The 26,329-nt window shown below is 42.3% G+C and overlaps 1 protein-coding gene across 1 annotated transcript in view; it reads left to right on the top strand.

Annotated features, from left to right (window-relative positions):
- Positions 1–23,596, top strand: part of MDM4 (MDM4 regulator of p53) — a 31,791-nt gene extending 8,195 nt beyond the window's left edge. The window contains exons 2-11 of the mRNA XM_056844126.1: positions 488–595; positions 1,221–1,295; positions 5,471–5,604; positions 8,177–8,226; positions 14,513–14,580; positions 15,284–15,374; positions 15,517–15,659; positions 17,751–17,897; positions 18,959–19,039; positions 23,006–23,596. Coding sequence (XP_056700104.1) covers positions 521–595; positions 1,221–1,295; positions 5,471–5,604; positions 8,177–8,226; positions 14,513–14,580; positions 15,284–15,374; positions 15,517–15,659; positions 17,751–17,897; positions 18,959–19,039; positions 23,006–23,566 — 1,425 coding nt within the window. The 5' untranslated portion in view covers positions 488–520 and the 3' untranslated portion in view covers positions 23,567–23,596. The remainder of the gene's footprint in view (positions 1–487; positions 596–1,220; positions 1,296–5,470; positions 5,605–8,176; positions 8,227–14,512; positions 14,581–15,283; positions 15,375–15,516; positions 15,660–17,750; positions 17,898–18,958; positions 19,040–23,005) is intronic.
- Positions 23,597–26,329: the final 2,733 nt, after the last annotated feature.

Raw genomic sequence — 26,329 nt, forward strand, 5'->3', positions numbered from 1 at the left:
AAAGTTCCTTTCTAGCATTTTCTCCCCCACAATGGTAATCGTTGCTATTAGTTTTCAGAATCTGCCCCCATGCTTTCTGGACTAAGTTAATCATCGCTGACAAGAATTTCCGGTGAGAGTTGAGTGACTCAGCTGAGTTCCAGTTAGTCAGCTTAACAAATTCACCCTTAAGTTCTTGTCTCAACATGTCACAGGGGACTGCCATGCTTAGAGGATCTGAACAGTGAGGATTGCCTGGGTCTTAGCAGATTGTCCACTTGACCACTGGTTTAAGGATTTCTGATATTTGTTATCAAATTTAAAAAGGTAATAACAGAGTTTTGGTCCAGTGCATCAGACTTTTTGCATTTTGGGAGGTATCAGGATGCTGCCTCTTGTGTTTTGTACCAGATGGCATTCTAGAGCTTCTGAAAGGTACACGTAGTTATAACAAAACTCTGTATGCTCTTTCTTTCACAGTAGTTGCTAAATCTCATTTCTTTTTTAGGTTTGTACTACAGACAGCTGCTTCACTGCCACAATGACAACTTCCACCTCAACACAACATATGCCATCTGAGATTGCCTGCAGAATATCATTTGGGCAAATGAAACAGGTAACATACCTTGATCTTCTAGAGTGTAGGCTGGAATAGTAAAACCAGCTTGAAGAACTTTTTGATTTTGGTATTTTGTCTTTTTTAATGGTTACTCATTCAACAGCTTAGAAACAGCTGATTTGGTGTAAAAAGATATTTAAACATACAGGAAGGTGTGTTCTCTGTGCATAGGCTTATAAGTGCTATACTTCGTTTAGATTTTTTTCTCATCAGGCTTGCATTTCATGAAGTTGCATGTGGTTGGTTGCTAGTGATAGTTTAAATAAATATAGTCTTCCTGACTTGAAATGGAACAATGTGAAATCGTTTTTTGGCAGATTTCCTGCCTGGTTTGCTGGTCTTAGTACAAATGATAATTGTGAGTTCTGTTCTTTGAACTATCAGTTTTAAGGTTGATAGACCACCTTTATTAGATAGATCCTGGAGATATCTGACCCTAAATGTTATAATAGATTAATTCCTTTAGAACTATTTAGTCCGGATTTTCTAATTGGATGCGGGAGTGGAACATCTTGCTAGATCTGTTGTGTTACTTCTAAGTAATTTGCAGGGCCATGCAAGACCTGGTTTTATGTTTAAGTGTTTTGTGACATGATTAAATAACAGTTACTTTATACATTAGGTACAGCCAAAACTGCCACTCCTGAAGATTTTGCGGACTGCAGGTGCTCAGGGTGAAACTTTCACGCCAAAGGAGGTAAGTTTTTCTTTAAATTATTCTGAACTCCCAAAGTAATGTGGCTGCCCAAATGATACTTCTTGCAGTGTGAGGAAGGAACTGTGGGTTTGGAGCCCAGAATTTTATTTGCTGTTCAAATATTTAGGGGCAGTAGCTGTGTAGCTCAAACCCAAGCTGTACACCTTCCTTTCCAAGTATGAGAGGTTTTCCTCCCCTATCACTCTTCATGGGAAACCAGGCAGTATATATAGCAGAAGTTTCTCTCATTTGTCTCATATTTTGAATACTGGGCTAGAAGATGGTCTCAGTATCTTCTACATAATATTGGGGGTTACCGCACTTGTATTCCCAGCGATGTATTAAGACAGGGCTGGGGAACCTTTTTCCTGCCAAGGGCCATTTGCACATTGTAACATCATTCGGGGGCCATACCAGGTGTAAATCTCCCGGTGTGTGGGGGGAGAGGCTAGGGTTGCCAGGTCTCCAGCCACCACCTGGAGGCTGGCAACCCCAGGGGAGGCCACGCAGAGACGGCCTGGAGGGCTTCCCTGCTCCCCCGGTCCTCCCTCCCCTCCCAGGCGGGAGGGCAGCCAGTGGTGGGCCCGAGGCGCCAGGGGGGCGAAGCCCGCGGTCGATCGGCAAGGGAGGAAGGAAGGAAAACAGAGAAAGAGGAAAAGGGAGAGAGAAATGGAAAGAGGGGGAGAAAGAAAAGGATGGAGGGAGACAGACAAAGAAAGAGAAAGAGAGGGAGAGAGAAAAGCCTTCCCCCACACACACACACCTGCCGGCCCCACGCGACCTGGCCCCAGGCTCCATGCCCTCCCTCCCAGAGTCCACAAAAGGCCCCCCGAAGCCCGATCGGCTCCTGCGCGCATGCTCTGCCTCTGGGAGCTGCGGGCCTCTTTTCCCCCCTCCCTCTCGCTGCTCAGCAGCCGACAGGCAGCAAGAGGTGCTTACAGTGTGCCCCGGTGTTCCTGCACGCTGCGGCTATAGGGGACAGCCTTGGGGGAAGCGTCCCTCCCCCTCCTCTTGCTGACCGACAACCGTCAGTTGGCGAGAGGAGGTCCAAAAGTGCCCCAGTTCCCCTTCAAGCCGTGGCCCCAGGAACACCCTCAGGGAGGGCCGCCCTGTGCCGCTCCTCTGCGGCGGGGCCTCAGAGCTCCTGAGGGCCACAAAAATGTCCTCGGGGGCCACATACGGCCCCCGGGCCTGAGGTTCCCCATCCCTGTATTAAGAGTTTGAAAACGTTATAAAAAATACTGTTCGCGCTTTGTTTGGCCCCTTTAGCTGTGAAGAAGTCTTCCAACCATTTATAAGCCGTGGTATCAAAAACCCTTTTAAAGCGATGTTTTTTATAACGTTTTCAAACTCTTAATACATCCCTGGGAATACAAAGTGCGGTAACCCCTATTGATTGGGCTTTGAGTTTGAAGTGGGCCTAGTGCTTCATACATTTTACCTCCATTTTGTCATTGCGGTCAAATGATACAAGATTCTCTTCTGATTTTTGGATGCTTTGGGTGTGTGTGTGTGTGTGTATGGGGGGGGGGTGCTAATTTTTCTTTGCTGCTACCTTTTTGATCTCTTCCTGATGAATGGTGTGCTGATTTCATAGCTTTGTGAATTTAAAACACTCAGCATTGCACTTTGTGGCCAATGTTGGATTGAGTGAACAGAGCATGAGTGAAAATGCTAAAGATTATTCCTGAGTGCCCTTAAGCAGTCATCTCTCGGCGTTTGAGCCATGAAGCTTGAAATCCTGTGGGTTTGGGTTTCCATTGCAACCCCTCCTGTGACCTGCATGCAAAATAGGGGAATCCTCAATGCCACAAGCACATGTATTTATCAAAAGTTTTTGAAAGCCTTGTATGCAGTCTGCTACAAGAGCACAAAATCCTGATTAGACCTTTGTTACATACCGTGTAGTTTAGGGATATCAGAAACAGCTTGAAGTGTGAGGAAATTATTTTGGTGCATGGTTGTATGCCTTTGGGATTGCTTGAGAAGCTTTTTGCTTTCTCCTGTTGCCAATTGATGCTTGAGAGTTTTTAAATTATACTTTTATTTTCTCTCATTTTATTTCAAATGTCTTGTCAGCTAAACCCGGGGCACTGTGTGAAATCATTTATATTAAGATTAAAATGCAAAGTGTGTACAAGATTAGAAAAATGACAGTAGCTGTGATTTACAGGGGTAGTTTGTCAGTTGGGAATTAAATGCAGTGGTTTTTCATTAGGAATGTGTCAGATACTCCTGCAGAGCCGTGTGACTTATTTTAAACACTTACGCATTTAAATAACTTATTTAGCTTCTAATATTTTAGCAAAAAACAAATTGAATACTTTGAATGGAAGGGGTTTCAGTGTTAAAATGTTAATTTGCTATAGCCACTCACATTTTGCATGGTAAGGACCTCTCCCCTTGCAGTGGGTGGAAACTGCTAGCGACTCTTCGTTTTGTGCTTTTTGCCTCTGGCTGGGAACCCTTTTTGCTGCTGATAAAGAGAGGAGACAAGATTTTATGCATAATATATTGCTTGAAAGATGAACCACTTATGTTTTATATTTGCTGTGGTACAACTGCACCATTTGGAGTCAATTAGATCTTGATGGTATCTAAACCAGTGATGGTCTGTTTGAACAGTACCTGAAATTAAACTTTTGTATAAGCAACCGCAATGGAAACAGTGGTAGTGGGTGCCCAATGGCAGTCAAGGTAAACTTTGCCTATCAACGATTGCCATTGCTATGCTTCAAAGAGCATGCTATGGTTAAACTGCTGAAGGATTGGGGACCTGTACAAGGTCATGGGTGAGGTACCACTTGAAAATTATGCATAAACTATTTTGGAATTGTGTGTATAATTTTTTTTAAATGAGCCTCTTGTAAAAAACGAGTCTCTGATTTACTTGTGGTTTCATAGGTATGTGTAGTGTTAACCCATCCAGTTACATACCTCAATAAGAACTGAGTATTTACTGTTCAACGCAGAATGCATATATCTGAACCATCCTATGAAATCTACAGTCTCAGATTTGCCAGAGAGTTAGCCCAAAATGGGCACTGTTGACCATCTCCTCTCAGATCACTGATTTATAGTTATTTTATCTTTGGGAACAGCTGTTGTATTCCTGAGTAGTATATTCGAGGGCTTTAGTCTAGGCAGCAGTATTCTGTTTGGTAGAGAACAAATACGTACCAATCATTTCAACCATGTCAGGTTTGCTAGAAGGAAGAGAACACGCGTTTGTTACAGTTGCAGACATCTTAATGGACTGAGGTAATGGAAGTATGTCTTTGCAAAATCATTCCAGTCACTAAACTTGCATTTTGTATAGTTGTTAAAAACTACAGTAGTTTCCTTTCAACTAGCCTATATGGTAGTAAGGAGCATCAAAGTAACTGTGGTCGTGACCTGGAAAAATTGACTCCTGTTCTTTCTGGATAGCTTGAGCAAGTCACAGATTCAGCCTCTGCTCCATTATTAAAATGAATGAGAAAATGGCTTACAGCACTCCGAGGCTCAGTTCATGCATAATGCCAAGCTTTAGCTCACTGCTATGTGAGTGAATCTGGGAGCTCACATGCTCCCTCTTCCTCCTGTGGTTGACCAGCTGATGAATAAGTTCTGCTTTTGTAATGGACAACAATTATTAACTAGCTGGCTGCGCATGAGGAGAGAGAGCAGGTGAGTTCCCACAGTCTCATTCACGTCGCATCCGAACTACGCTTTGGTACTGTTCATACAGTAACAGCAACAATATTAGAAATTCATTCAAATTGAGATTCAATCCAAGTGTTAATGCTTAGGTTGGAGAAACATCTGAGCATACTCTACTTCCATTTCAATAGCTAAACCTTCCAAATGCATCTCCTTTTCACATGTGGCAAACTCACTTTGCTGTGATATCACTTTGGCAGTTGGACTTCTGCCTGCTGCTGCTGACTTGCGTAAACTTCCTTGGCCAAGTTTAAATTTTTCAGATATCACTTTAAAAAGTTATAATTTAATCACTACAAGATCAGGGGTCAGTTAACTCACAAAATTGTGATGTATATATGGTAACCATATAGAAACAATATTTTTAGAGAAGAAAAGGGCTCCTATTTTGTGGAGTCACTGAAGCAATTAAGATAATCCTTACTGGTTTAATATTTGCTGCAGGTATAACAGAGGTTATATTTTCTATCTAGATACTACGTTACCTTGGAGAATATATCATGCTGAAGCAGTTATATGACAAACAGCAACAGCATATCGTGTATTGTGGAGGAGACCAGTTGGGGGATCTTCTTGGTCTTGAAAGCTTCTCAGTGAAAGATCCAAGGTAGGGTGCTTCTGAAATATACATAAGAATGTATGTGTTAAACCTTCCAAACAAGGGATTCAGTGGCAATTCCCTTTCAGTTTTGGTGACATAGGTGAGAACTGAGGAGCAACTCCCCTCCACCCATGATTAAAATGATGTAGAGTGCCCTTTGGGATGCATATGTTTGATTGAAATCTACTGTATTTGACATATTCCCCAAGCAAAGCTGCATTAGTCTCTAGCAACCAAATCAGGGATCTCTTGTGGTGCCTTAAAGACTAATGTAGTTATAGTGGCATAAGGATTTGTGAGCGAGTCCTTGCCTCTGTCTGTATATATGCCTATATATGTGTGTACGTTCACAGAAATAGTAGTGATGGGGGAGGAAGTTATTACAAAGGGAGGCCCAGAAGGTCCAGCATGCTAAGGAATAGATATGATAGAACCTAATGAGCACATCTTAGAACAAGTGAAGAGATCCAGAACTGGTGTGGACCACTTTGTAATGCTGATGAATTGGCAAAGTAAAAACCCTACATATGTTCCAGTTCCACAGCCTTATGCTGCTGCATCTCTTTGAAACTCTTTTGGAAAAGTATGGACACCTCAGAGTCTACTGTTGAATGATGAAATCCCACGTCGTTGCTTTCTGGGCACTTCTCTTTTTTAATGTCTGACTTGCATTCACTTATTCTCTTGCATAGACACAGTTCAGCTTGACCCATTGTATTGTATTTTGACTTTGATCCTCTTACACTAATAACTTTTCAGTACTCCTGAAAAGTTTGGGTGCTTGGGAGTTATAAATGTAACATTCCCTGAATCTGTTCAAGATAAATGCTGCCTTGATAGCACTGCAACTTTGTGGCTTCTTGAGATGATAAATTTAAAATAATGCATGTGCTTTTGGAAAGTGCAGCCAATTTCCGATTTATGAAACAGAGAAAACAGTTACCAGAATGTCTATGGTCTATGCTCCTAACTCCCCCCCCCCCACACACACACCATGAGAGGCCATTTGGAGGGGTGGAGGGTTGAGATTGATAAATGTTGCAAGTACTTTCTTTATAACATAGATCTGCATGGTGTTTGTCTAATCATTTAACGAACATTACCATCAAACTATCATATAACAAAATATTTATGAATGTAGTACTATAGTTCTGCAGTGAAGACTTTGACATATTACCTGTTCTCTCTTTCTGCCTCTGCGTATGTGGATTTTTCTGTTGAATGATTGCTTTGCAGTTGGGAGGTTGAAAGCCTTAAATACAGTGGGGGCACAATAGCTTATATAGTTTGCAATATTATACTGATAGTATGGTGGGTGGGGAAGAAGCTTCGAACTCCAGTTTCTGCCCTGATTTCCTGTGCTCTGGGAGTATAACAGTCATATGTTCTGGAACTCTATGAATAATGGTTATCATAGCCTACCATTGCCCAGTCCTTTGGCCTTTTCTGAGTTACTTTCAGTGGTGAGGCTGCTAACAAGCGCAGACAGGTTCCTAGTTGCAGCAGTGGTTATTTAAATCTCCTTATGGGTGTGGCTGTTTCTGGTACCAGCACTGTTCTCTATTGGGGCTGCTGGTGGTGTCATGCTAAGTAACCATGTAAACCGGTGTGGTGGTACTTGCATGTGATACAACCGCAACCGGAGTCCTTGCCATGTAGGAAAAACCTTTGGATAGAGCCCATGTTGCAGGCAAGTGCATAAATCTGGCCTTTGTTTTTCTTAATCTCAGTTAAGGCTGGGTCTGCTGATGCTGGAGAATGGACTGTACTTGGTCAGATTACATGGGGGGCACCACTTTGGAATGTTTTCCTGCACTAGAAAAACAAAACAAACCTCCCTGAAAATAAAAGGAGAGAGAGGCTAGCCTTGCCTGCTTTGCTGCCTTGTTGGTTACCTGGAACTTTTAACATGGGAGAGCATTAACTGTGATCTCCTACCTGCAGTTTAGAGATGCCATCCATGGTGTTTGTATGTATGGGCCAGCCCTAAGACAAGCAGTGTGTCAGCTTGTTTGTTCAAGTGATTGGCCTGGCAATTTAATCACATTTCTCAGTTTTCCCTTTTATGCTGCTTGTCTTATTGAGTTGTATCGCAAGCTCTCCTGCTCTGTGATGACTAGATTCTTGCTGTTTTTGTAGAAAAAGTGTGTGTGTATACAGTGATAATTCTTGGGATGCCTAATTATCTGTTGTCTTTCTAGAAACTGTGACAGCTGTATAAATCACGGGTGTGGTGATTTACCTGTTGTGGTCTAGCCATATTAGCAACACCTGTTTGCTTAGGGTTTTAGTAGATGGAGAACTTAACTACTTGTTCTTTGTGAGCAAAGCTTGAAATGAAGTAAATTAAAAATTGCTGAACTGGCTTGCAGGTATTACTTTCTGTTGCTTCTCTGCAGTGTCACACCGTGCAGTGTGACTGCTGCTAAGCCCCTCTGCTTGACACAAACTGTGTATTTCAGCACTTTGGATAGCTGGGCAAGTCTTGAACTGCGTTGTGGTCAGAACAGAGAAGCTAGTGCTCTATGTTTTGCTGAATCCTACTCTCACTAGTCACTTTCTCCCCCCCCCCCCACAGCCCCATATATGACATGCTGAAACGGAATGTGACATCTGCTACTGTTACAGGTAGGTTTGTTTTTAGTATTAGTTGAATTTGTTCGATATTATGTAAAATTTGGTACTGGTAAGTAACACTGTCCCTTTGCCTTGAAATGAACTGCTGGTTACAGCATTGGGAAGGCTAGGGGAAATGTAGCCTCCTCCAACTAGCTGTAAATTGTTGATGAAAACATATGCTTTACTTGACACATTTGGGATTAGAACTTTGACTAGAAATGAATTGTTGAGACTTTGTGGATGATCGGAGCAGTGAGTACAGTAGAGGCAATCCAGAGAATGTCTCTGGTGGGGTGAAGCATTTAACTGTGTAGACACAGTCTATTCCAGAGCATCTGTAGTGCATCTAACATTCGCTGAATTGTGCCAAATGGGTGGTTTGGAGGGGGAGGAAGAATCCCACCTGTTGCTGAGATTCAGCATGTGTGACTACTATTTCTTTAGTCCCTCCTCTCGTATGTGGGACTTGGAACAATCCATGTCATTTGGTTCCTTTTTTAGTGTTAATTCTGACAGCTGCTAATTTTTGGCAGCCTCATTGATATGGTCCCCTTTAGCTCCTCTCCATAAGATACCTTGAACTTGTAGAGCTGTCTCAGGTCGCTTAAGACCATTGGTCCCTCTAGCTTAATGCTGGCTGCTTCTCTGACCAATGCTTGCCAGTGTCTCAGGCAGCTGTTCTTCGCACTTGTGGCCTGAGATGCTAGGAATTGAACCTGGGACCTTGTGTGTACAAAGCATGTCCTAGATTTCAGTCCATTAGCACCTTAGATACCAACAGGACTTTGGGGAAATAAGCTTTCAAGAGTCAAAATTTCCTTCATCATATATGAAGAGACCTTTGACTCTCAAAAGCTTATACTCTGAAAATCTTGTTGGTCTCTAAGGTGCTACTGGACTCTAGGTGTTTTACTTCCGACCAACATGGCTACCCTCTGAAATCATGTGCTATATCACACTGAGCGATGGCCCATTCATTATTTGTACCTGGAATCTGGCTTATCTCAAATTCTGTCAAATACTGACTATTAACATTGTCGAAGGCTTTCACGGTCAGAGTTCATTGGTTCTTGTGGGTTATCCGAGCTGTGTAACCGTGGTCTTGGAAAGAAAATACCAAGACCACGGTTACACAGCTCGGATAACCCACAAGAACCAACTGACTATTAACCTTTGAGGCCAAATACTAAAATGTCAGGTGCTGACATACATGATAGAAAATTATTGTGAGGTGGTTGCACTGGTTACCACCTCCAGCCAGGAGGTGGAATCCCAGGTTAGCCACAAATCCCAAGTACACAATGAATAAGCAACTAAACCAAGGCACTTGAATTTAGGCTTGGAGCCTTCACAAGCAAAAAGCACCACACACCCAATTATAGGGATTTCCAAGGTTTATTTTTACATCCAAGAAAACCAACATTTACTTTGGCATAGTATAGAGGTTCCAAAACAGCAAAACTAGACATAAAACTGCCTTTGCTTAGGACACAGTGGCATTCCTTAGCACACAAATTTAGTTACCAAAGTCCATAGTCCAGTTGCATACCAAAAACTCCAGTTCAGGCTTCCTCCTATAAGAGAACACACAACAGTGAGCCAAACCTCTCAGACCATCTGGGAGGGTTGCCACTCCAGGGCATGAGGAAACAGCTTTTATTCCTTTTATTCCTGCCAGGTGCAACCACTACCCTGACAATTGCTTAATTGCCTTCAGGCAAATTGGCAACAGCACCAAAAGGTCACTCTAATTTACCCCAGGAGGAACTAATCTACCATTGCTACCTCCTAACAACCACCTTAAACTAGCCAGCGTAATTAAAGTACGAACCCCTTTTCCATCCCAACCAAAGAATTAAATATTAATTCTTTACAGTGGTAACCTCCATTCTAATGGTTGTGAATGTCTAATTCATTAGTTTTAATCTTACAACACTTTTTTAAAAAAACCACAGAGATTGCATTTGGGATATTATTTCTACCCCAAGCCAAATTTTTATTTATCTTGGGTTAGAAAAGGTTCCGCAAAAAAGAAAAGTGTTTGTGGGGGCAGAAGTAAAAGTACTTGGCAATACTAAAACATTCAGAACTTGAAAATGAACTTTGACATGAGGCAAAATGTTTCTTTTGATAGATCCAATCCTCCCCTTTAACATATTGAATGACTTCCACCAGTAGAGTTCCTTGACAAAGCTTTAAAAAATATTTTGGGTGGGGGAGCTATAAAAACTCTTTTTTGAAACTAAGATATTCAAACACTAACAAATCCATGAATTCTAAAAAAAACCATTTAAAATTAATAATTTCTAATATTATAATATCTTGGGGTGTTTTTCTACCCCAATAATGTATCTCTATGGTGAGGTAAATATTCTCCAGGTTATCAGGAAGGTCTGTATCTCTCCAAAGAACTTAAAAATGGTTTTCTGGATCAATATTTTTTTACACTTGTGGTATTGTTTTTAACCCAATATGTTAAATGGACTTGGGGTAAAAAAATAATACCCCTATTACAAAGTAAATCTATTTCTGAGTTGTTTTGTGCCCTGGGTACATTTTTGCTTACAAAAAGCAAACTGGAAGTGGTAACTGGCTGTACTCAGGTGACATTGTCACTGGTATAGTAGTAAACAATGTCCTAAGAGGGCTGTACAAATGGGTAGCAAATTCACCTCAGGCATAGGGGCAAGATTTAATTTCAACCTGAGAAACACTGACTGAACGTTTGTTGTTATGCTGATCCACAGCCAGGAGGTCTCAATGGGGATATTCTGAGGCTGAAAGTGAGTGGTTCCATGAATTTACCTTGAGTGTGGTTGAGTGTGCACATGTTGCCAAAACAAACCAAACTTGGCAGTCCTAGACTGTCTATTTTACATCTGTAAAGAGGTAGACTCCCTACAGCTCCCCAATGATTTACGATTTCAGAACTCCTCATGGCTTTTGTGGTACCACATATTCACTAGCTGGATGATTACTTATTAATGCTCTCTATTCTATGTGGTTAATGCAATACTATACAGACTTAGTTGTTGTAGGCATATAATGGGAACAAGACTCATAATATTTTGTTTCAAAAAACTTGAATGTCAGGGTCGACACTAGGCCACGGATGGGATTATAAAGTGGTTCTGGTGTGGGTGTAAAATACCCCTAATCCAGCAAATGTAGGGGAAACAAGGGAATACCTTTCTATAGGTACTCTGAAGCTGTAATCTGTGGAAGACTTTCTCACAGATTGTTTGGCTGTGATCTAAAGAATCCCATGACATACAATGGTCTAAAACTCATGGTCACTTAACTCCGGTTTCTGCCCAGTCTCCTCCCCGTTCCAGCCAGGATTAAATGAACCCCGGGCGGGGGGAGAATCTGTGCGCATTACCTTTGTTGATCTGTGGCGAAACAGCATGCTGGTCCGTCTGTCAAAACAGAAAATGCGGGAGACACGTACTTCCTGGCCGTTCAGCAACGCCCCCTCCCCCTGGTGATTGGTCGACTCAAACTGACCAATGATAGCCTTGCGCGCAGGATCGGGCAGGGGCAGAAAGCCCAAGAAGGCCCCCTCGCTTGGGGGGTGGAAAGGGGGTCTGGTGGCTCCAGGGGGAGGGAGCGTCCCGCGAGCCCCATGCCGGAGACAGGGCTTGTGGGAACCCGTAACGTGGTGGGTAGGGTTATGGATAGAAGTGGACCTAAGCCATTTATACACGGGAGGATTTGCCTGTGCCTTTCTCCAGATGCACATTTTCCCCGTCCCAGTTCTCAAAACTCTGCCTGGGGAGCTTATTGTTGAGTTTTGAGAATTGGGATGGGGGAAATGTGCACCTAGAAAGCGACAAACCCAAGGCAAAACCTCCTGTGCAAAGTTTCCTCCAGTACAGTCAGGGCCAGATCCTATGAAGAGTTCTTCCGCGTCTTATTAAAAGCTCCTTGAAATTGACATGGGCCATTGATGCCTGGGAGGTTTCGCCTTGGATATGCCACTCTGAAGATGCACATTTTCCCCATCCGAATTCTCAAAAACTCAAAAATAAGCCCCCCATGCAGAGCTTTGAGAATTCAGATGGGGAAAATGTGCACCTAGAGAGCGGCAAATCCATAGGATTGCGGTGAGTGCATGTTGGGGAGGGAGCTTCCCCCTATGGAGATGAATGAGAGCATGGGAGCTCATTCCTTAGACTCCCCTCACCCCAAATGGGTGGTTTGAGACAGACATTTCCTTGGCTAGGACTGGGAGCACGCAGGAATGCCGAATAACGGGCAGGAGGGTGAGAGTGGGAAAATTTGGCGGGCAGGAGAGTAACTGCTCTGGTGTCCACGCCCCGCTTCCGGGGGAAAAATATCGGGGGAAAAATTATGCAAAAAAGGCGGTGAGGTTGCAAGGGGAGGGGTTTGGAGGCGGGCAGGACGTTGTGACGCCGGAAGACTTGGCTCGTGTTAATCTGAAACGAGCGGGACCTCAATTGCAAAACCGGGTTCGTTTTGGGTCGAGACAGCGCTCAGCCAGCAGCAACTGAGGTGCCGTTTGTTTGCGAGGATTTGATCCTGGGTGAAACAGGGAATAAACAGGGAGGAAACTGGGCAGAAACCGGAGTAAGTGACCGTGCGTTTTAGACCAATAAGGGCTTAAATGCCCTGAGATTTTCATCCCTCCCATATCCCTGCTAGAGATTGGATCTTTTTTCATTGTGTCTGAGACAGCATCTGGAGTTGTTTAGTTAGTCGGTATTGGTGGGGGGCTCAGTCTTGCTGCACGTTGTGGGACATCCGCTCAAGGGCTTTTGAGTTTGAGGTCTACGTAGCAAAGGGGCTAAGAGGGGTACAAAGAGAGATCATTCTTAAAATGCTGCTGATAAAAACAGCAACTCTGAAGTGGACTGTGATGGAGAAAGGAAGAAACCGAACAAAACTCTGTATAGGTAGGTTAGGAAGAAAGAAGAACATTATCAGTGGAGGCTGAAGTGGGAATAGTGGACTGATGATATGATTTGGTAGAAGGGCTACCATATTGATTTATAACAGCTTCAGTGTCAGTGTGGTATATAAATTATTTTTAAAGCTTTGAAAATAAGCCAAGCCCCATTTTGGAAAAAGTGCTGATTTTTCTGTAGTATTGTTCATGACTAATCTGCAAACTATGTAGTAAAATGCTGGTTGAAGTGTTTGGAGAGTAGAAGGAAATATATAATCCTGGTTTTTTTTAAAGCAAGGTGGCTTTTTCTCATCTACCACCTAACCAAAGTCACAACACCTATTTTTTTGCTGCTTGTACTACAAAGTTACTGTGACTAGAAGCTTCCCAGTGCATGTAGTGAAGGTAAACATTACTCATGTTGCCTTTCAGCCACTGCAGGGCATGCACTTTTTCCTATATGGAGGTTAATCTCAGTGTTGGAAGAAGCAACTTTTGTGAAATGGTCCTGAGACTCATCATTAATCAGGCTCGTGAGCAGTGTATCTCTCTCCCTATTCTTGCTTATCTGGTTAGTCATTAGATGAGTTTTGTGTACACTTGCATTGTGGCTTAGAGAAGCTGCTGTGTTTGCATGAGGCTCACCCTCTTACATTTCTGGGGCCCTTTTACACGCATTTGTGGCTTAACCCTTGGGCTCCATGCTCTGATAACTCGGCATTGCATTCATGAATCTAGTCAACCACAGAATTGGACCCTGCATTGGAAGAGTCCTTCTGCCTTCTCTCTTCAGAGCCTGCTCTAAAGCTAGGTGCTCGATTCTAGGTAAGAGAAGATCTGTCACTCTTCAATACCTCACCTCACACCCGTGAGCGTCTGAGGAGATTTGTTCCACCAAATAACTGAGCTTCTAGAAGGATGGAGGCCTTGCTATTGCAAGGGAGAGTTTCCAGTGTTGCTGGTGGGTGCCTTTGTCTTCCTACCTGGGTGCCATAAACAAGCTAATGCATCTTCATGATGACTCGATGTCACATCTGTTTCCCACTTGAAAACTAAGAAATTGAGAACATCTAGAAATTCTTTCTTCAGTGTGTCATGGAACCCACAGCAGCTCGAGTCACTGTCCCCGAAGGACTGAATGGAAAGCAGTAGGCCAGAATGTGCTCACTCAGGAGGCAGGGAAGGCAGGAAACCCATTCTGTAAATGTGAGCTTTTTAAGAAACGGGGCAGTGTTGCTGGATGAAAAAACACGATATCCTCGTTTAACACTTTTCCCCCACAGTTGCCAGACTTGGTTTATCGGTTGCTTGTCAAGGACCCCTCAATGTTTGTGAGAATGGTTATTACCAGGGAAGGTTTTTTCTCTCATTTTACCTGCTGTCTAGATGCCGCACAGACTCATTCTCTCGCAAAGGATCAAAGCGTGGATAATCCAAGCCAAGATCACCAGAAGGTAAACCCAGTGTTGGGTGGTTTCTTTTGTCGTACAGAGTGCCCCTTCTCTGTACCTGTGCATGGTGGACTGCTAGAACTTTTGGCTTGCTTGGCTGGTGGGCTTTTGCCTTCCTCAGAAGTTCTTAGGAGTCCACAGACCAGGGACAGAGTGACCATTCTCTGTCTAACAGAGTTCCATTCTCTGAGTGTTTGTTTCCGGGGTGTATCACTTCTTGCCCTCAGTCACACCAGCTTGCTCTGTTAACTTGCCGGGTAGGATCTTTTGTCTTTCCTGGACTCTTTCGGAACAGAGATTGTGCTTTAGAAAAGATCCCTGTCTGGATTTGCTTAGTAGTATCCGCCTTCTAATACCCTAGAAAATGTTAGCATAATTTAATTTGTTCCTTCTACTTACCTTGGATTGAATTAGTTCAGCTTCAGAGAAATACATCTGATTTGGGATGGAGGTAAGGAAATTGCTATCACTAGTAAACACTGTCAGTTTTGAAGATTTTTCCTGGGTTTTAGCTGTTTTACTCACATGTGCTTTTTTAATCCTTGGCAGTATTCTCAGACAGTTAATAATGTGTTTCTGTGTACTCAAACTTTTATTGTTTAACTTTTCGGTGTTGTTCTGCAGCTGGTGACTCAGAAAGGAAGTGTTACATCCCTGTGTCTCTATAAGCTCTGATGGGCTAACGAGTATCTTTCTTTGCTTTAAGCAGAGTAGCACAGAGACGGCATGCAGCGTTGAACAAAGAGAGGACGCGTCGGCCATGTCAGCCTCCAAAGACATATGCGAAGAAAATGAAGGTGTGTAGGATGTGTGAAATGGACACAAAGCATGACCACCACATTGTGTGTTGCTGCTCTCTCATTTGTTAGCATATTCTAATCTGGTTTTGGCTTGGCTGTTTGCTAAAGTTGTAAACAGCCATATGTTCTTGTTTGATAGATAACAGTTCAAAAAAACAGCCCACGTTGGATCTAGTGTTTGAAGAATGGGATATAGCTGGTCTTCCATGGTGGTTTTTAGGTAATCTGAGAAACAATTACAAGTCCAGAAGTAACGGCTCAACAGATATACAGGCTAATCAGGTAAATATTGGTCAACAGGACGTGTGTGGTGTGTGCCAGTTATTCTTACAGGCCTCTTTCTAGGTTGGATCTTTATTGCTGAAGCTTTCAGTATTTGATTTCATCTCTGGGTAGGTGGAATTAGGAATTGTTCCACTATTACTGCATTACTGTTAGTGCATGTAACAGTAACATTACTGTTAGTGCATGTAACAGTAGGGATGTAACAGTTGGGATGGAGAAATAACAAATTTCAGTTGGGTTCAAAGAAGGGGTCCATGCACTACTAGCAACTGGAGCAGAAATTATTTTCTTCATTGATGGATCATGATCACGAAAAGCATCTATTCTTTAAAAAGTTCAAGATGCTGACAGCTTTTCAGACAAATGCATAAGCATATATAGGCAAATTGACATCAGGATCTTGCAGAACTTTTACACCAATTATACGGTGATAACCCAGTACTACACCAAATTTTCAATCTATCAACACACTTTACTTCAGCTTACATATCCTTATCGTACTGTGCGTTCAGGAAGGACACCAACTTGTCTGCCCTTTCACTAAATTATGCATCTAACGTTATTACTGGCTCATCGATGTTTCAGGAAATGTTCTGTTCTTTGGAACATTCCCTACCATATCTTGAGCTTAACAGTGTTAAGCTGGCTGCTGTGATAAGAGACTGTCGTTAACGAACACATTTCCATCACCCTTAGTTATTTTCCCCTACTTTTTAGTTGATGTTAAAGGCACAGCCCTTGGTTTCACTCTTGTCTGTCTGACAGGACACAGTCTCCGCTGGAGGTGCAGAATCAACTGGGTGGAATATGTCTTGTAGGGTGCCACCCATATTCTTTATGTTTGAGGCTGCTGAATGAGATTGTCTGGACTTTGGGGTTGGGTGTCATCAATATGAAGATGACCCTCTGCTCTATATTTCATTATCCAAGCCTCCACATGCATCTGTCTTGGTTCTGTGGTCAGGTGACTAAGGCAGAGCAAGCTGAATCCAGAAAAGGCAGTCAGAGGTCATGGTGGTTGGGAAAGCTGACATTATAGAGGGACTGAATGTACTTGTCCTAGAAGGAGTGACCTTGGCTTTTTCAGAACAGGTTAAGAGCTTGGGGGTCCTTACTGACCTTGCCTTGCTCCTTGAAAAGCAGGTTGGCATGGTGGCCGGGAGCACCTTCTATCAGCTGCGTCTGATTTGCTAACTCATTACCCAGACTCGGCTGATCTGGCCACACTGACCCATGCTTCTGTAACCTCATGGTTGGATTACTGCAGTGTGCTCTATGTGAAGTTGCTCTTGAAGACAGCCTGGAAACTACAACTGATCCAGAATGTGGCAGCCCAACTATTGTCAGGGGCTAGTTGCTGGGGATATATGCTACCCCTTATGAAATAGCTACATTGACTGCCAGTTTGTTTCCAAGTTCAATTTAAGGTTCTGTTTATGGCCTTTAAAGCCCTTCGTGACCTCAGACCCACATATTTGAAAGACCGTTTCCTTCCATATGTTCCTGAGCGTCAACTGTGGTCATCAGGCAGCCATCTGTTGGCTGTCACACCACTTAGGGTGGCCATTGACCAGAGGCCCGACTTTCTCCATTGCGTCTCTAGCTCTGTGGAATGTGCTCCCTTCTCTGAGGCCCCCCTCCTGGGAGATCTTCAGCAGGCATTGCAAGGCCTGCTTGTTTGCTAGAGCTTTTGAGGGGGTTTGAGCAGTGGGCATCTTTTAAGGGGGAGAGGGAGGGAGAGATTTGGGGTTGGTTTTTTGTTTTGTTTTTAACTCCAAGTGTTTTAACTATTATTGTGAGCTGCCTTGAAATACGAAGAAAAGTAGGATATAAATGCTTTAATGAATAAAAAGTAAAATTTAGATTAATTAGAGGTAGGATTGAAATAAAACTACCAATTCATGTCAGAAGTGTTAGGGTAGCTAGTTGATATGAGAATCTGTGAGAATGGAAATTGTGAAGTCAGTTTTACGTCTTGTCCTATGTGGCTGAGGAGAAAGGACACCACATATATTGTAGCTGTACTTGTACTAACAAGAACTGTAGATCTGCAAAATGCTATATGTCTTTCCTTCTACTCTTCTGCAGGATATAGACACTGCTGTTGTTTCAGATACTACTGATGACTTGTGGTTTCTCAGTGAATCTACTTCAGATCAGATAGGAGTCACTATACCAACAAAAACAGTTGACTGTGAACAAGCTAATGAAGATGGAAAAGAGGGTAGCAAACCAGTAAGACCAAGACCAGTTAAACTATGGCTAAGTGACTGCATTATATGTCTGATGTATATAGATGGCACTTTTGCACCTAATGCTTTTGTTTTTTAAGTTGATTGCTTAAAAAAACACCATCCAAATTAAACCAAGTTTATATACATGGTCCTACTTTTACCACACATGAGGTGACTGACAAATCACTTGATTTATGGTTAGTGTTCAGATGTCACAAACAACCATTCTTCTATGTTGCAGTAATTGGCAGGAGTTACTTAGCTAGCTTTCTGAGTGATTCATTAAGTTTTTAACCCAAGAATAAGTTAAATCATAGCAGTGACTTGACGGTGCATAATATTAATGCAATTGTGTGATTAGAACAGAGCAGACTTTGCAGACCATTATAGAAAATCTGCTTTAGAGTTGGGCAGAATCTGAGAACTGCCATAGATCAGTAAATGTTTGATCTTTGGCCCTGAGAGAGCTAGTCTTTTTATATGACCTTTTGGCCCGCTGAAATTAGTTCTCTGTAAAATGGACGTTGTGACCTAGGGACCATTTTGAGGATAAATGTACTGTGCAATGATGTAGTTGCAAGCTCATTTAAAGGATCAAATGTGTACATCACTTGGTTGAAATGGACTGTGGTACAGGTAGGGTTTTGTTGCTAGCATACTTTACATTGATGGTGCTTTGGGTGTTATGAATTTCCTAAATGCAAGCTGCTTCTGTCCGGGGGGTATATAAAAATTGTGTGTACATGATATGACTTCACATGTGGCTAGTTCATTGTGTCCTCTTTTATTGTAGTGGTCAGGCGAGATTAATAATTTGTAGGACGATGGGGAGAGGTTCATCGTTACAAAATGTTTTGACACTTCGCATTGAGTGTCAGTGAGAGGCCAACATTAAATACAGTAAATACTTTTAAAAAATATCCTCTACTGATTTAGGCTTTGATATTAAACTGATAATGTCATTGTGTGGTACACTGTGGTTCATTGTCAAGGTGCACAGAGCTGGTATATTTTAAAGACATTAATATAGCTTTCATATACTTTTTTTTGTTCTTATTGAAGGCAAGTGAAATTGCATCTTCTGAGGACTTTGAAGATTCACATTCTTTAAGTGATGACACAGACATAGATGCTCCCTCCACGGTACGTATACTTGGGGTGTAGAATTCTGAATTTGGGATGTGTCTATAATATAAATGGTATTTTTTGTCGAATTTCTTTACCATATCCCTTTTAAATTCTCTTTAAGCAACAAAATACAATATATTTTTCGTCCTTTTGATAATTTATTATTGCGGGACTTTAATTTGTAGGGTTTTGTGGAATCTTCTGAACTAACGGTAACTGGTTATTTTGTAAACATCCAAATAGCCAAGCACAGGCTGAGTTAAAGAAAAAGAACACAATGGTCTGCATATTTCAGAAATTATAAACTCTGTGCTTAGTTGTATCCTTTCCTTCTAATTTCCTCCTCCCCCCCTTGGAGAGTCTGTGTTCATACTTCCTGTAAAACAAGATTGATCAGGGTCTCACGTCTTTAGATTTCAGGCTCTCATTGGCTTGCTCTTAGCAATGGAGAAATGAGAATAAGTGAAATAATAGTAAATCACAAACTGGTGTGTCCAAACCCGTGTGTATTGTGGGACCAAGCCTTTAAATTAGATGTGTCAAGTTCACTTCCAGCGAGGAAAATAACGAAGCTGCTAATTGTTATTTCCACACTTAGAAGAAGCATCTGAAGGTAAATCCCTAAATGCTTGAAAATAACTGATTACATCCAGGGTAGATTACTGTAATGTACTTTATGTGGCTGCCTTTGAAAATGGTCTGGAAACTTCAGCTCATCTAAAATGCAGTAATCAGTCTATTGACAGGAACAGGATGCAGGGATGGTATCACCTCGGTTCTGAAATATCTGCACTGGCTGCCCATTTGTTTCCAGGCACAATTCAAAGCGCTGGTCCTTACTTTTTAAGCCCACCAGAGACGTGGCTTTTTCAGTAGTGGCGCCTCACTTATGAAATGTCCTTCCCCTTGAGGCTCACCTGGCACCATTGTTGCATTCTTTTAGGTACCAGGCCAAGACGTTTCTGTTCACTCAGACTTTTGATGAAGGGGTTACATAAGAACATAAAGGCCCTGCTGGATCAGACCAAGGCCCATCAAGTCTAGCAGTCTGTTCACACAGTGGCCAACCAGGTGCCTCTAGGAAGCCACTAGCAAGATGAGTACAGCAGCACCATCCTGCCTGTGTTCCACCGCACCCAAAATAATAGGCATGCTCCTCTGATACTAGAGAGAATAGGTATGCAGCATGACTAGCATCCATTCTAACTATACCCCTCTCCATGAATATGTCCACTCCCCTCTTAAAGCCCTCCAAGCTGGCAGCCATCACCACATCCTGGGGCAGGGAGTTCCACAATTTAACTATGCGTTGTGTGAAAAAATACTTCTTTTTATCTGTTTTGAAGTTGATATTTTAAACACTACTTTTAGCCTGGAGACTGTGGTTTTTTAAGCTGTCTGTGGCCTGTTCTTACTATCTATGTTTTTGTGCTGGGATGGGGCTTTTTAATGTTGGATTTTAATTAATATCTTTTAATGTTTTGATTATTTTTATTTTGTAACTCGCATCAGGCAGGTTCCAGGAGAGGCAGTGTATAAGTGCTCTAAATAAATAAGCGGGGATAATTTCATAGGGCGGTTTCAGTAAAAACTCATAATTTGGCTAAACTGTTTTGTGCCAGCTGAATTAGATGGGTTCTGCTGAGGAAGATGGGTTATAAATTTAATAAACAATACTAATAATTAATAAACAACAATAATTAATTCAAGATTAGATGGATCAAAACAGTTTCCTTGGATAATTTAGTTATGTGGAGGATTGAATCATGATTATTTTTTTTAAAACACTCCTTCAGTCTCCCCGTACATACAGTCCATCTTGGTGGACACTGCAGCTCGATTTTTTTTCTTTTATACTTTTGCTTTGCTTGAAAACAATTGTATACAAGTTCTTCATATTTTGTAAAATCAAGCTTTACTGCTCTTTTAGTTTTCTTGTCTGGATCCAGGTGAGGGCTGGTCTCTGGGCTGTTGTCTTTAAGTTTGGTTGTTTGTCTTTGTTTCACCTGCTGACTGTGCCACGATCAGTAGGGTGTGAGGTGGGGGAGATAACGGTGGTGGGAGAACAAGCCAGGCGAGGGGAAGGGTCAGCAGCAGCTTCTGATTCTTCTTCCAGGGTGATCCTGGTGACTATATCAATATCCAGCTAGGCTATAATATCTTACTTTTAAATGCCAAGTTAACTACAGGGAAAGCAGCAGCCACCTTGGATTTGATTCTGGGTGAGATAGCTGACCTAGCATGTATCACTGAGACCTGGCTGGGGGTAGGGAGAGGAATTAACCTCTCTCAACTATACCTCCCAGGGTATTCGGCATACATCAGCATAAGCCTGGCAGGCAGGGAGGTGGTGTCCCTGTACTCTATCAGGATTCTATCCCCCTGGCTCAGTACCTTGTCTAGGACTCCGCCAGGTTTGAGAGTGTGTATCTAGAGCTGGGAATGCAAGGCAGGATTGGGATTCTGTTGGTATACTGCCCATCCCATGCCCAGCTATCTCCATGCCTGAGCCTGTAGAGGTGATCTTGGATATGATATTGAGGCTTCAGCTGGTGAGCCACACACATCTCTTCCTGGGCAGAAAAGATTTTTTCATTGGGGTACATGCCCTGGTAACATTTAGATTAGATTACTGTAATGTGCTCTATATGGGGCTGAGTTTGAAGACAATCCAGAAGCTGCATTTGGTGCAGAACACTGTGGTCAGAGTGTTGACTGGAGTGGGTTATAGGACCTATATCACTCCAGTCTTGTTCCATCTACACTGGCTTCCAGTTTGCTTCTAGGACCAAATTAAGGTGCTGGTATTGACCTTTAGAGCCCTTATATGGCTTGGGGCCAGGATACCTTGGGGCCAGCATGGTATAGTAGTTAAGAGTGGTGGAATCTAATCTGGAGAACCGGGTTTGATTCCCCACTCCTCCACATGAACAGCGGAGGCTAATCTGGTGAACTGGGTTGGTTTCCCCACTCCTACACATGAAGCCGTCTGGGTGACCTTGGGCTGGTCACAGAGGTGGGGCTGACAGAGTTTGGAGAGAAGGTGCCTGTTGTGGGGAGAGGAAGGCAAGGCAATTGTAAGCCAGTTTAAGTTTCGTTAAAAAGGTTGAGAAAATCGGGGTATAAAAGCCAACTCTCCTCTTTCCTCTATCATCATCTACCTACCTCTTCACTCAAGTAATCTCTGGAGGCCTTTCTTTGGTTGCCCCTCCATCTGAGGCTAGATGGGTGGCGACCCAAGAAAGGACCTTCTCATGACACCAACATTTTAGAACTCCTTCCCCAGGGAAATTTGTCTGTTTCCCTCTTGTTTCATTTGGCATACTTCCAATAACTGTTATTGGCCCTCCTTGGTTCTGGTGTTACCTTTATTGAATTATTTTGACCTTGGCCAGGAAGAGAGCAAGATATTAATCCAAATAAATACATAATTTTAAATGTTTTTTAATTGTTCAAATGTTTTTTATGTCCTCTGCTTCTGAGACCCTGATTGGGTGGAAAGGCAGCATAAAAATGTTTTAAATAAATAATTTAGAGTATATGCCAGTTTGACAAATTGGGCTGTCCCTGGCATTGGACAATTTGAGTTGTACCTTAAAACTTTTTAAAAGAGCCCTTGCTATATAGGGTGATAAGGTAAGTCACCATCGATTGTGTAGATTCAACAGAACTTATATAATTATAGAGCCTGAAAAATATTCTTCTGATTCAAAGAACTACCTGCACTTGATTCAGAATGGGGCATTAGAAATACAATATAGTGAATCAAATGAGAAATGGTTTTTCTCTAGAGATATCTGCGAAACAGGTGGAATGAACACTATGAAGGGGGAACTAACCAAGACATATATGTCAGCCTTAGTGACAGAGTGCCAGTATTGATGGTGCTTCTTAAATGCCTTCTCCTTACAGATGGAGAAAAGCAGTATGTGAGAATGCACTAACCTGTGGTTTGGTTTAACTGCCTTTTTCATTTACCAGGACTGTTGGCAGTGCACCAAATGCAAGAAGTTTAACTCTCCCATCAAGCGGTACTGTTTCCGTTGCTGGGCCTTACGGAAAGATTGGTTCTCTGACTGCCCCAGACTGGCCCACTCTCTCTCCACATCCAATATTGCCATGATGCAAAGCAAAGAAGACACAGAAGGGATGGATGTCCCAGACTGCCGCAGGACGGTCTCTGCTCCAATTGTACGACCCATAGATCCGTGCAGAGCAGGAGCTAAACCTGACCAGTGCCCTAGAAGCCCCATGGACTCCATGCATCTGGCACAAGGGTGTGAAGGCAAACAGGCTTTGCTTCAGTTTAGCAAGTGCAAACGAAAGGAAGAGGAGGAAGTCCAGTCCCTTGAGAGTAGCAAAGAATTGTTGAAGCCATGCCTAGTGTGCCAGAAGCGGGCACGGAATGGGAACATTGTCCATGGAAGGACTGCTCATCTAGTGGCCTGTTTTACCTGTGCAAAAATGTTAAAGAAGGGGCGATTGCCTTGCCCAGTGTGCAAGAAACAGATTCAGATGGTGATCAGGACTTTCATAGCATAAGCCTGTCACTTGATGCAGGAGAAATGGTGGCTGGTCAGTGGACAACTGCCAGAGGGTACTGTTATATTTTTAGATACGAACTTTAACTGTGAATTCAAAAATACATTTTTTTCCAGCCAGTTCATAATGTATACAAAACCGCCAGTGTTCATAACAATGTATACAAAGTGATAACTGCCATGTAGTTTGCTTTATGTTGTAAAGGCTTGTATGTGACTTACTTGATTGAAACAAACTGTTTGTGCTATTACTACTCAGTTGACATAGCAATAGGCTGGAGTGCTCAACTATATAGAATAGCAGCATCACTGAAGTCCAGGGTTGATTTGCACAACTGTACCAAACCTAGAAGACACCTAACTTAATTTCAAAGAGGATTAAAGTTGGATGTTTCTTTAAACAGCGTAGTTTACACACCCATGAGTAGCAAAAGGCTTGGAAAGGGCTTCCTGATTTTTGAATCTGTCACAGTTCCAGGTTTTTAAAAGACTAAGTTGAAGTTTTGTTGCCAATCCTGCTTTTTTCCTATTACCCCTATAAAATAAAACAAAAAGGCAAACATAGTTGCTGAACATTAGTAGAGTTTTAGTCTGAAGATTAATGCAGTCCTCGTTAGAAAGCGGTCACATTTTCCATGTACTATTGAAAAAGCTATAATTATTAACTTTGGCTTTTTAGAAAAGCTTCCTGGAGAGAGCATCTCTTTAAGAGTTCAAGGTTTTTCAGGACCTTTGCTCTTGCGTTGGCTTATATACAGTCATTTCCCACTATAGATTGTGCTCATTCATGTTAAATATTATATCTGAACTTCAGGTTATAAGCTCTACCTTGATGTAAATTGTGGAGCTGCCTTGCAGCCTAAAACCCAATTCAGATATTATTCTCTGTAGAGCATACTTGTGATTGGGACCAGACTTTCCTCCTATCCACACAGTAGGTATTCCAGTGGAATTAGGGCTGTATGTTCTGGTTGTACAATTGTTACCTTTTAGCACGCGAGGAATGACAGTCCCTCCAGCTGTGCCTCTTGCAACTGAAACCTGTGAGTAGCAGTACTTTTAATCCCCCTCTTTGTGTAGGCTCTACATAGATCAATGTCTGAATAGGGTTTAAAGATGCAGCTAACCAACCGTTAGTCCAGCTTGGTGAGAGTTAGCTGTTGCAGACTTCAAATCTTCACAGCTTCTTCCAGTTTTCATGACTTCATGAAGGGCCAAAAGAGTGCATCTAGTATTTTCTTCATTACTCCTTAATATGTTGTGAAATCAGACAAGTTATCCTCCCCTAACTAATCACGTAACTATCCGTGTGATATCTGAAGGAATTTGCTATTGTTGAATGTTGTTAATTACAGGCTATTCTAATTTTCAAGCTTCACTGCCCAAATGCCCCTTTAGTAGTAAGAGGAAAATATAATTAGGCATTTGAAATAATCATCGCATACCCTTCAATTTAAGGCAGAACAGGCAGCCTTCTCAAACTCACGTACTCACCATCCAGGGTAACTCAACTATCCATTCTGCTGCAGATGCTGCATTTTCGGCTGCCCAGAAAAAGGGTGCATACAGTAGAATATAAGGTGGATTTTTTAATTGCCTTTGGGGGTGACTGCTGTAGTATCTGACCTTGCTGTTGATCCTTCCTCATCCTAATTGGCATCCTGCTGTGTAATTCAGGCCTTGCTGTTGAGTCTCCCTCAGCTTAATTGGTCTCTCGCTGTGTTCCTTTTTCCCAGTGTGAGTCTTAGATTCTGGGGTACATTTTCTGCAGGTCAAGACTTGGCAGGAGCAAATGGTAGAAAGAAAAAAGCTGTGTGCAAATTAGAGGTAGGAACCTAGGAATTGCTCAGGATGTGCAGGTCGTTTAATCTCCACCTGTCCCTCCTTGTTTTGTACTTTTTACTTCCTGCTTCAGGGCCATATTAAGGGAGGGAGGTGAAGTGAGGCACCTTGCACTTTAGAACCTTTAATGCAGGTCAATAGGTCTGCATCTTAAGCTCCATTTGCTCTACTCATTGAGATCACTGTAGGATGCTTTGTGTTTGGTCCTGGACCACTTTTAAAAGTAGCTTTATTAATGGATCCATTTTTTCCCCAAGTGCCATCTTATGGATGCAGTTTGGGTGCTCACATAGCATCGCCTTTTTCCTAGGATGTCAGCCAACCCATGGTTTCTCTTTTAAGTCCTCAGTTTGGCAACCAGAAAAAAGTTCCTGAGGGTGTACAGTTCAACTGGCCCTGAATTCCAGTTGCAGGAGGCATTTCCTATTCAAAATGAGCTGTAAGCCTTCCTCTGTTGCTTTCCTCTTCAAAGTTTTTTTTTAAAAAAACTGGCCAACAGTTCTCTATACCAGGTACACTGCAAGGGTCTGGAAACTCCTCCTCCTTACATTGGTGAAGGAACTTGCTGCTGTAAGTTGGAAATGACAGAGACTAGTACATACTACATGCTGGCCTGTGACTATCCCTGGATTTAATTATAGGCTTTAAAATTACAAAGAAAGGAATAGCTCTTGTTTCTGTTGAATTGCTATTTTCCTATCTAGTTGTTTGAAATCCTTTTTTGTACTTGTTACATAGTTCTAAATTTATTGGAAGGGAGCATGAGGTTGGAACTAGGGACCCTTACCATCTAATTGATATTTTGGTAGATAGTTCCTGTTCTTAGCTGCTTACCTTTTTGCACATCATCTTTTTTTTAAAAATGGAAAATAACCAACCTATGGTTATATCAAAAATAATTTATGGGCAATACAGGAGGGGT

The sequence above is a fragment of the Euleptes europaea genome, chromosome 2 (assembly GCF_029931775.1).
Source record: "Euleptes europaea isolate rEulEur1 chromosome 2, rEulEur1.hap1, whole genome shotgun sequence".
Taxonomy (NCBI): domain Eukaryota; kingdom Metazoa; phylum Chordata; class Lepidosauria; order Squamata; family Sphaerodactylidae; genus Euleptes; species Euleptes europaea.